At 40.1% G+C, this 12,067-nt stretch overlaps 1 protein-coding gene across 4 annotated transcripts in view; it reads right to left on the reverse strand.

Moving 5' to 3' along the window:
* LOC108235091 (palmitoyltransferase ZDHHC14-like) overlaps positions 1-12,067 on the reverse strand; it is a 39,071-nt gene that overhangs the window by 8,348 nt on the left and 18,656 nt on the right. For all 4 annotated transcript variants that reach the window (XM_017414876.3, XM_017414856.3, XM_017414866.3 and 1 more), the window contains 4 exons: positions 6,811-6,963; positions 3,102-3,239; positions 2,507-2,555; positions 465-567 (listed from right to left, as the gene is read on the reverse strand). In XM_017414876.3, coding sequence (XP_017270365.1) covers positions 465-567; positions 2,507-2,555; positions 3,102-3,239; positions 6,811-6,963 — 443 coding nt within the window. The remainder of the gene's footprint in view (positions 1-464; positions 568-2,506; positions 2,556-3,101; positions 3,240-6,810; positions 6,964-12,067) is intronic.

The raw sequence follows: 12,067 nt of genomic DNA on the forward strand, positions 1-12,067 counted from the left end.
TCAGCGAGCTCTGATTGGTTAATACGCTGCTGTCATAACCTGATTCTTGTATCAAACTGGACGATAATTTAATACAAGCTGAATGGAAAAAACTCATGGTACAGATGTGGCCAGGGGGCCGCCTATTGACAACCAGTGAGCTAAAGCGTTAGTGGCTTGCACGGTGTTTTGATCCATGACCTTGGCGTCATTAGCAACTTGCGCTAACCAACTGAGCAAACTGGCCATGCTGACACATGAAATTTCCTCCAGTCTGGCTGAGCTGAAAAGAATCCAGAGCTCAAGCTGTGAGCACATGTTAGGAGCTGGCACCAACACCTTACAGGTTTTCATATCATGTAAAATAAAACAGCATGAATATATAGAACATTAGCTACTTGAATAATTATTGCAACTTTATGATGCACTAGAATAAAAAGGAAATCTATAATCTCTGGTGTGCTGTATTGTCTGTGGATACTCACATCTTCATTGGTGGTCTGATTGGAGCTGATCAAGTAGGTATGGAAGCCTGAGAGGCCCACTATGGACCAGACGGAGAAGAAACATACCACCACCTCCAGCACAGTGCCACCACAAGGTTAAGGAATAATCCTCTGGTGTGGGTTTTATTTTTATACATCTGAAGCAACACATAATAACATGAAAGCTTACACACATACCAGAGCCATATGGAGCCTGCATGGACGTTAAAAAGGCCGCTGTAGCAGCTAGTACACTGACCTACAGCCTGAGGCCTGCCGTCCTGATGCCAATACTTCCCAGTTGGTTTGGGAGGGACTGCAGAGTCATTTCCTCTGATTCACTTAAAGCTCCAAACGCACCGAGACCAGACAAGATGAAGCCTCTTACATTTATAGAAACAAACTACACTGACCCGTAGCACATGTGCAGCACCTCAGGGTACAGCCTCTTAAAGGAGTGTTTTGTTCATAAAATGACACCAATACCCAGCCTAAACTTATTTACTATTTATTGCCTTAATAGAAGTGCCTGAAGGCCTCAAAGACAACGAGTCAGTCTGTTCAACTGCATTTGAAAAATCAGCTAAAGGCTCCTTTTTCCACTCTTATGAGCTTATTTTCTTTCCCAATCTCTTCTTTTCTAACAGTGACAAATCATGTCATTATTCAAGCAGAAAAGATTCCATCTTATTGACGGTTTTCTTTATTAAAGTTTTGCAAGAAGCAGGCTTGGCACATATTTTTATGCCAGTAAAAGTCTTCTTGAGGTGGCACACACACACACACACAGAATCTGTTGTGTATCAAGTATCATTAGGAGGGGATCAATTCTGGTTCTGAATCAGCTCAGCAGCCTAGATCAGATGCTGGGGGTATCTTTCAAATGAAAGAAGACATCAAAATATCTTGAAGCACCTGTCTTAATAGGCTGCCATAAAACGTCTGGGAGTATTTTATGATTCTTTTTGATTAAAAAGGCAAAACAAAAACTCAGGCTGAGCTTTCTCTGCCAAACCTTCCATGAAACAGCCTGCGGAATTTTAATGATGCCAACAATTTACAGCTATAAGCTCAGGTTGGAGGCTTGGAAAGTAAACTCTGCTGCAGTGACAAAATAAAACATTTAAATTGAGCGTATTTACCATAGTCGAAAAGATTATCTCTGGTGTTGTGACAACTAGCTGCCTTGTAGTATTTTTGTAACAGTTAAAGTCAGTGTGAGAATAGGAAAACAGGATCAAAAGAAAGTATTAATTAAACACATGTCCATGAAGTGGATAGCAGCCTCTGCATGCTGTTAACACAAGGCGAGATTAACATGGTAGTGACAAACCAAACAGCTGGAGTGGCCTTTTAATAAACTCACTAAAAAAAAATACTAAAAACAGGTGCTAAGCTGAAAAGGAGAAGCGAGGTCTTCGGGGTTTTATTCTGTGAAGTGGTCATGTTAGTAAAAAGAGCATATTATTCCCATCAATCATTAAAGTCTCTTTGTCCCCGACCTGTTCTAAAACAACGTGTCTGACAAAACCCGGAGCTCGAGCAGCTGAAGCATGTGCAGTCCTGCCAGCGATCATCATTCCCCATTTTCATATCTCGGGCATTATTGTGCAGAATGACACAGGCATGCTGGTAGCCTTTCCCCGACTGATTTACTCACTCTTCAGGATGAGATCTACAGAACTGCTCGAACATCACCTCACAAACAGCGTTTCCATTCCCTCGTTCAGGATCGCCGTACTTTTATGTGAAACTGTGGAGTTTTGTTTTTAATTGGAAGCACTGGGAAACACCTAAGGAACACCTGGGCAATAATCAGGCTGTCTAATCAGCATTTTGATATGCCACACCTGGGAGGTGGGGGAGATTATCTCGACAACTCAGAAATTTGTGAAGGTTTTTCTGTTCAGCTCAGGAAAAGTGGGAGCAAAAACAAAAGTGTTGCGTTTATATTTTAGATTGTTGTCCAGTATAATTAAAATGACAACTCTTAAAGTATGTATTCAGCATTAATTGCCACCTAGCGTTCAAGGAAAGGATATCTTGCAGGACTTTCTTTGAGTGCGCTGAGGAACCCATTTTGATGCGAGCCTGTGAACAGAAAAAGTTTTCATTAGACGTCTAAAGTAATAGATATATGCAGAATATCTCACATAAAATCACCTTGTAGAGGAAACTACGCAGTAAACCTTCACCACAGGGAATTAAACTCTGAAAGGTTCGTTCTTGGGAATAGTTTTAAGTAACTTTTCTGTAACAACTTAAATATTTACCAATAAATCATGTTTTCTAGATTTGAACTACAGTGAAAGTATGAAAAACGGAGAATATTGTACTCAATACAGTTGTTTTTTTAAAAAAGAAAAGGCTTTTTTCATCAGTTATGACATGTCTTACTGTCCTCAGTGCAACACTTTCTCCACAGACTATCATTGAAACGCGCACACACACACAAAAACAGCGAGCCAAGTGGTCCGCTGCCTGCTCCCAGCTGGAAAGATGGTACCGAGCCAGAACTCCGCAGCGTTTCACACCGCCCACTTACAACCTGCTGGCTTGGAGCACACCAAGAACACAGCCAGAGCGAGTGAGTGTGTGTGTGTGTGTGTGTCTGCAGCACGCCGGAGACCCACTTACTTAAAATGATGTGTGTGATGACAAAGGCAAAGATGAAGATGGTGAGGAAGGAGAGCGAGAGGATGAACATGTAGAAGAACCGGTAGTTCCTCCTTCCCACACAGTTCCCCACCCAGGGACAGTGGTGGTCGAAACGCTCTGAATGGAAACAGAGAGGAACGTGAAGAAGTTGGTCCTTTCTTTCATCCTCTTACTTCAACAAAGATGTTTCTCCTGTTCGAAGGCGGTGCGTGATTCTCTTACCCTGGCTGAGAAATTCTATTCATCGAGCATATTTTCCGCCATGAGCCAGACTTTACTGATTGGATAAAACTATGCAACTATGTTTAAAAATATTACCAGCGTACTTCAGCACAAACCGAGAATGGAGGGAAATTAGTGGGAAAAGGAAAAGTGTCCCTCTGGGTCTTGTCAAAACAGTCTGGGAAAAAAAATTTCACATAGCGCAAAGCGACTATTTATAAAACCCAGGAAAATATAGGCTGGCTGACGTGAATGACGCCTGCTGTCACTGCGTAAAAACAAGACTGCGTCTGATCGTGTGTAAGAAATGTAAACCGTGTTCACAAAGAGATACCACAGAGCACAGAAGGGGTGGGGTTTTCCAGTATCTTAAAGCATAAAAACCTGTTTAGGACCCTGGACCGGAGCCGTTATCACGCTGCACAGTTAAACCTGGGAAACATTTGGATGCTTCAAGAATAAAATATTAGTGAAAGCATTTCCAAGTGTTCAATTACTTGAGATATTAAATGACTTACAGTTCTCCCTAATTTAAATGAGTCTGTAATATTTCATTCAGAAAAAAAAGAAACTGCAAACGGCTTCATTTCCCTTATGGCCCCTCCGATCGCTCCGAGTGAGGAAAACCTAAGTGTCATCATTCCGCCAGGCTCAGTGCTGCAGTCTAATCTCTGAGTGTGGACTACTTGCTGCGCACAGTGGTAGCTACTTAACTAATTAATTAGAGCCATTATTAGCTTAGTGGGTTGAAATGACCTTTTGTCTCCAGTGATCAATGCCTGCTTGAAATGTGTCTGGGAACCTACTAGTCAGAGCTGATTATCTGAGTCCTTCACATGAACTGTCCAAGAAAACTGGATGGAATAATGAAACTTTGAATCCCGGACTCGTGCTCTTTTCCATGAGAGCTGTAAACTCTTTATGTCAGGAGTTAAAAGTAGTGGGAATAATAGCATGCTCAGTGGCATTATCCCTCTGATGATGGGTTTCAAACAAACTCAAAATGATTCCATAATGATGCACTATATCCATACGTATGTGCCGATCCGCTTTTGATGCATTTATTTTCTTCTTGCATAACAACACAATTCCCCCCCGAGGCAATCATTAAAGCTTCAAACGTTCTCAAACTAAGAACATCGGAAAAAAGGAAAAAAAAAAACAGCAAAGAGCAATAAAATTACCATTAAAATCAATTATTGAATCCCAAGCCTCTGCTCTCAAAGCTGCAGTATTCTTGATTACTTACAGCTAGACTTAAAACAGTCAGTCCCTCTTTTCTTAACAGAGTAGGATGACTGCGAGGGATGGGAAGTGTGTGTGTGTGTGTGTCATAATTCTGTTCTCTCATAAGCTTCTTCCATCACTCCTAAGGGGATGACAGTCTTAATAAAAAGGAAGTGACTCCACCATATTCCTGCTCTTCACAGCCACCAGGGAAGGCCTATCCATTCTGCCTTCTAACTTATTTAAGAGCATGTTATCCCTCTGGCTTTTACAGCACCAAAGGACCAAGGAGACAGGATAACACCATTTTTTTTTACTGTCACTTTAATCCCACTTCCCATTTTAAAAGCATACATCTACCAGTTTATTGTTAATGTTAATCATTAAGGACGGCAGCCATGCGCTGGGCAGATAAAATTATATCTGCTACTGTTATTCATATTTAAATTACTTTCCATTTAGGTTGTGATGTGTAAAATGTGAACAAGGCGCAATAATTTGTAAATCATTAAAGCAATATATTTAGTTAAAATAGTACAAATTAGTGAATTATTAGCTCAGATTATTTTTAAGTGCTGTAAAGGATTAACTTCTTATTGATATTTGCCTTGTATACATCTTGACATCTCTAGTTAATTATTTCTGTTTTATTGTTGCTTTTATTGTGTTCTACTTTTTGATATCCCATTTGTGTTTTTAATACAGTTTCTTTTAGAATACAGTACTTTTACTGCCTTTAGATTATTTAAATTTAGAGAAACTCTTGTTTATAAAAGGGCTTTATAAATAAAACTGACAATAATATTGGCAAAAACAACATTAAATGTTAAGAGAAGACAGCATTACCTTTTTAACTAAGATGACATTTTACTAAACTTTCAAAGTAAAATGTTTTGTCTTTTTCATCTCAAAAAGCTCTAAATGTTTTCAATGAGTGACTGCAAGAAAAGCTGTAACATGTTCAAAATGTGGTTTATTCCTGAAATAAAAACACTACGTGGATAATGAAAGCCCCGAAAGTAATTTTGATTTAAAAAAGGTTAACTTTATAAATACTCTCAGGCTTTCACGGACTAAAATTTACTCAGCAACCTTTTTAAAAACGGGATTAAAGACCTCAGTGTTAAATGGAGACCAGCAGCTTTGAGAAATCTTCCCAACAAAACGACACCTGAACTCAGAGTTTTTACTCCCACCCACCTGCAGGACAGACAGTCCAACTATGTGTCAGTTTCTCCTTTTTTATTTCCCTCCCATCTGTGGCTCGCTTTTCACAGAGATGATCTAAATATGGTGTGGGTACCTTACAGGCAAATCTAATTTTTTTAAAGACTGGTTGCCTTTTGTTCATATTTAGTCAGGAAACTATCCAAGAGAGCATTCTCTCATGCAAGGACGTAAACCAGCAGCTTTGTTTACTTTATCTGATTGTTTTTTAAGGCTGAATATCCATCAGAACGTGAGTAATTTATGTTTCAGAATGTGTCTGCCTAAAATCTGGACAAAGAGCATCTTTAGGTAGTAATATACATTGCCTGTCAGATAACTGCTCTTTCATCTCTTTGATAGCTTCTGCTTCCCTTCCTGCCGGCGTGCAGCTGCTGCGTCTGATTACCCCCTTCCTTTCTTCCTGCCATTACTACATCATCTTTGTCTCAGATGTAGTCAGACAGCTTCACTTCTGACGTTCAAATGCAGACCCCGGCTCTGTAGACAGAGGAGCCGAAGCTCCTGCTCAGCGAGGTGAAGACACAGGTTTCCACATTTCTGTCTCCACTTTTTTTTAACAACAGTCGTTTCAGCTTGAAGCCGAGGTCGGTTGTTAAAGGCAGAAAAACTCAGTGAATTCACTTAAAACCGTCCCTCCTTTTTCTCTTGGCATGAACGCCAAATTCTCCAAACATATGGTGTGTACTAAATATTCACAGCAGGTCTGCAGCACAATCTAAATATTTAGCTTGGCCTGTGTTAATACAAGCGCATACAATCCTTGTGAAATCAGTGTGACCTGAGGTGTCTGAGTCCACATACTGTGGTGGGAGAGAGACCAGCAGCTGGCTGGCTCAGAGTCAGCCCCAGCTTTGTGAAATATTACACTGGAATTTAAAAAAAAATCTAATATATATTTTCCTAATCAAACCCATATTGGCTTTATATTAAATGCCTCAAACTGGGATAGATGGTGAGTTTGGGTATGTTTCGAAATTCCTTGTAATGTCCAGAAAACAGTGCGACTCACCCACACAGTTGTCACAGAGGCTGCAGTGGGAGGTACGTGGCGGTCTAAAAATTTTGCACGTGAAGCAGTACTTCAGCTTGACTGTCTGGCCGTTGATGACGATCTCCTTGGTCCTGGGTGGAGGCCTGTAGCCCGTGCTGCCATTGGCCACATCTTAGGAAGAACAAAAAAAAAAAAGAGAAGAAGAAACAGAAGCAGCATAAGAATCAAAGTGGAAAATGGAGTTCCTGTCAGATATAAAGTGTCTGAGGCATTACGAGCTCTAAGTTGAGGAAAAAAACTGAATGAATCACCCCTTAAAGTAAAAATTCTGCATTAAGTTTAGAATTAGTCTTGCACACAAAAATTGGTCATAGTTCCACTAATAAACTGTTAATTAGGACTCCTGTCAGTTTGCATTTCAATGAATTCCTCCCACACAGAGTATCCAACACCTTAATTAGTGAGCATGTTTTTAATGCATAAAATACTGCACAATAATGATATCAGCTTGTACTGCTATTAATATTTAGCCTAGTCACTGAGCACAAAAAGCAAATCCAGCTGGTTTTCCAGTTTGAACGCTGCTGCGCTAAAACTTCAGCCAAGTTTAGTTAACAGGAAATTTAATACGCACTTAACACCACAATCCCCAAAATAAAACGAAAAAAAAAAAAAAAAGTGTTGGCAAGCTGCTCTCAATGCTTTACGGTGGAGTAAAACGCAGTAATGATGGACTAAAATAGTCAGAGCGAGAGCAAAGACAGTGATTTTTATGAGATTAAACGCAGAGCCTGTGTTTTAATTCGGCTGTGCTTCCTCACACGGAGTGAGAAGGAAATGCTGTGTGTAGGAAGATAATTTTGAGATCTTGTAGAAGCCTGTATTGTTGCCTTTAAAGTGGTACGTGTGTGTGTTGGGGGGGAACTGCGATGCTTGTGTGGGTGTTTGACATTTCTAAAAAGAGAGCAGAGAAAACGCAGCCAGTGAGTTCTATTGAATTCATCCCCACTGTGATCAATGTCTACGACACGCTCTCATGTCTCCACCACACTCGCCCTGCTGCTGTCCTTTCAGCACATTGCGCAGGAGGACGACGATAAATGGAGGAAAGTTGAGAGCAGTTTAAAAACCAATTTAGCTTTTACAGCACCTAACAAGGAGACGTGCTATTGTTTAGGTTACCACGTCAAAGTAAAATCTGTGTCAAGAGATGAGACCTCCTCCTGGCATATTTGAGATCTCTCAAATTTATGCTAGCAGGTAGGAAAAGAAACACGCTGACATATATAGGTCATATCATAAAAACGGGTATTTGAGGCAGTCGAGGAGAAAAAAAATGGGAGAAATAGATCAATAAATTCGAACTTCTTGTAGCTGTTGACAAAAAACAGCAAAATGAGCTTCAGCTGGTCACAAAACTATAACCTCTGGTAGTTTTGCCTTAATAGACCAACAATAGATCACGACAGGTAGTAGTTTTAAAGAAGCCTAATCTCCACTTGTTTGGTATGACTAATAGTAGCAACAAGAACAAAACTGAAAATATTGTTTTGTTGTCATATTGCTGACACAAGATGTAATATATAGACCAACTCCAACATGGATTGACCCTCTTCTCTGCACAGTTTAAAGTCGACACTCCGAACCCCATAATTTCTTTAAATCTACTGTGGGATCATAAAGTACGTAGACGATGAGCGGACCATTCACCACACTGAATCACAGATGCCTGCAGTAAAGTGGTGTGAAAGCGGGGGTGTCAAAGTAGCTTTTCTGCTCTACAAAGCCATTTGTTCACTTAGCCATCCTGGCAGCTAAAGTTTAGCCTTACATCAGTGTCTAAAGGGAGATTCCCCAGAGAGACGGTCCAGGTCTAAGAGCTGAAAGCTACAAAACAAGGCCAAGGTAGAGTGGAGAGTGATGTAATAACGCTTACATATATGTATGCACACTTGGTTTACCCACTTACACACATGAAACCCTTACTTCTGGTTCAGTGTCACACTGTGAGAGGTGCCGCTTTGGGAGGGTAAAAAGGAAACTGCAGTAAAACAATGAGTACAATGCTTTCAAGCCTAAGAAGGTTGTAATAAAATGTTTCAGTCTGGATCAGGTCTTTCATTTAGATAAATCTGACCATCAGCATTACTACACATTTCTGTTATTTATTTAATAAAAGCAGGAGTGGTGAGTGAATAACTAAGTCCACCGTAAAATTAAACTAAAATCCAAGTTTTCAAACCACCTTTAGTAACCGTCTGTCTGACCTCACCAGTCCCTTCCACTATTGTAGAGGAATTTTGGCCCACTTTCCTTGACGCAGTTACAGATTACTTCAGGTAATTAAGGGATTCATTTACAGCTCTCAAAGATTTCAGTTGACTTAAGAGAAGTACAAACCATTTCTGTGCAGTTATACAGCTTGAAAAATTAAAGGGGTTTCCACAAATGACCCATAAATGAATGGAAAAAAAGCTTAATTTCAGATACATTAAAGATAAAAGACTGTATAAACATTCCCAACTTTAAAAGCAAATAGTTTCTGAAGCAAGAATTTAATTGTGTTGAGTTTTATATTTTAAAGTCAAATGTTTTTACCAACTAAAGTCTTATACTGAAGCCGGTAAAAGGAACTTTAGTTATGTTTTGCATCTCAAAATCAATAAAAATAACCATATCTTTGTAAAACAAGTTATATTAGAAAGCATATGCCATAATAACAGACTAAATATGTTTTTAAAGAATGAAAAATGTACATCTCATGTTCAGGTATCTGGTTTTTGCATTTTCTTTCATCTTATTTAATAAAAAAATGACCACAGCATTTAACGACCAATACAAACATCTGAATATTGAAACTCAGTCACTGCAATCAATCAGTAGTTTATGTTTGTGGATATTTAGCTCCGTAGCTGAACAACGGCGGCTTATAAAGGCGTTTTAAGCCGTTGTTGGGAGTCAGGCGTAGAAGAATGATTGACATATATTAGACAAAGTCTACTTTTAGCCATTGGCTGTTAACATCTACAGTAAATCAAAACTCTATTGTACTGTTGTGTGTACATTTTTCATCCTTATCCAGCAGGAAATAAAAAACTCTTATTAAATGTCTACAGACTTGACTAATGTTTCTCTTGTGAGTCTCAGGTGTATTAAACTTGAGAAGAAAACCCTTCAGCTGCAGAAACTCACTGAAGGAAAACTCCTGTTTGACCTGAGTTATAAAGCAGCTCAGAAAAATCACATCTGAAACACAGTGTTTCTTTTTTATGTGGGTAAAAAAAATGAAAAATAAGTCAAAGTAAGTCTGGTATATTTAGTTAAAGGAATGCTTAGGACTGAAGTAACAGCCGTCTTTGTACTTTACATCAGAAAAATCAGGCTGACTCAAAACTAAACCGCCATTGGGACCCCGGGAATAGGCCACGGTCATCTCTCACCTCAACAAGTGACATGCTTGGTCACAGCCACAGTGAAACCCCTACAGATGGTTCAGAATGTGGTGGACCTTCTGGTGTTTGAACAACCAGAAAGGACACGTGTCACTCCGGCACTCGCTGCACCTCACATGCTGCCCAAACAAAGCCACTAAGACATGCCTACAGGCTGGATCGGCACCTAAATCTAAATTTGATCATAGAGATCCTTCTTGATCCCTGTGCTGTTCTCAAAGACAACATCTAATACTTACATCCTTATACACATGGCTGTTGTCCAGATTGTTCCTATTTGTAACTCGAGGTTAAAGAGGGAAAAAGAAAAAAGATACAGAAAATGGTCATCAGGCTTTTCTTTCAAGAATCTCTTAATCACTCATGTTTTCCAAGACATTCTCTCCTAACATGTCAACACTCCTAAGTTATTGCTTTGTCTCCGTCCTTTAAATAAACAAGCAATTAATACTTATACCAAGGCTTCTTGTGACACTGAGAATGAATGTTCCTCACTTGGATAAAGCATCAACTGAATGACTATATGGAAATGTGAATAAAGGATGCATTGCTTTACAAAGAGGGTTTCTGATTACTGTTTGCTGTACTTATTTGCTTTTCATCTGCCTTGCTGACGAGCGTTCTGTAATCACTGATGTGCCCACACTGCATGCAAACAGGCGGCATTAATAAAGGCCCACAGTAAACGCCAAGCAGGCATTGTTTTTAATGTGCTTATCCATGCTTAACACATGGTTAGAATAAGCAGCCCAGTTTTTATAAATATCCCACCTGTTTTTTTTCCCACCCCTCAGCTAGATGATTTGTTTTTGTAATTGATCCCATTTAGTCATATGCAAAGTTTGGTTTATAATCCATCAATAATGTCTTAAAACCAAATCCCACAGTTAGTTTTGCCACATAAAATAAAGATGTGAGTCTATGAATTTACAACACTACCCATCACTGGTTGTATTCTGAATGCGGTCTTGGGCTGACAGTCCTCTCCAGGGAGAAAGACTGGCTGAGACCACGAAGTCTCAGTTCAGTAACTTGGCTTCAGAGACGGTGCAACAGTTGGAAAGAAAGACAACAATGAAGAAGAAGGTACAGACGTTAATAGGACAAAGCTAGAAACAAAGCACAAAGGTTAGTTCACACTGAAAATTAAACTAGGGAAAGAAGCAAGAGTTCACTAGAAGACAGGGAAGCACAACGAACAGAAAAAGACCAGATTATTTTAATACAAAAAAAATTGTCTTTGATAATACGCAGGATGTTTGTTGTCTGTACATTTACTACATGGTTCAATTTCCAGAAATCAAACTGGATCAGGGTGTAAAGTTAACACAGGACTCCTCTGTGAATCACCATCTTATCATGGTGGAGGGCTTTGTGTGCCTGAAAGATCCTAGGAGCTGTGCTGTTGGGGGTAGGGTCTGGTTCTAGGTGACAGACCAGACAAAGAGTGATTCACAACAACTTGTATGGAGGAGAAAAAACAAGAAGCTCGATGTCTCCCACCTAGACGTGGGTTACCGACCGAGCTCCACCCTAGAGCCATGCTGGGAAAGAGGGTTGTTGACCCCTACCAATGGGGCCCGGTTGGGCTCAGCCAGAATGAAGTCACCTTCCTATGGTCCCACATCCTGCAGGAGGGGCCATACGGGTCGGGTGCAAAGTGCTATGGGTGGCAGCCGAAGGCAGGGCCCTTGGTGCTTTGACCCCAGTTTAGCAAAGTCCTGGACATTTTCCTAGGGAAGTGTTCCGGACATGTTCCACTGGGAGGAGACCCTGGGGAAGACTCGGGACATGCTGGAGAGACCGTCTCTTGGCTGGCCTGG

Source organism: Kryptolebias marmoratus, linkage group LG10 (assembly GCF_001649575.2).
Source record: "Kryptolebias marmoratus isolate JLee-2015 linkage group LG10, ASM164957v2, whole genome shotgun sequence".
Classification (NCBI taxonomy): domain Eukaryota; kingdom Metazoa; phylum Chordata; class Actinopteri; order Cyprinodontiformes; family Rivulidae; genus Kryptolebias; species Kryptolebias marmoratus.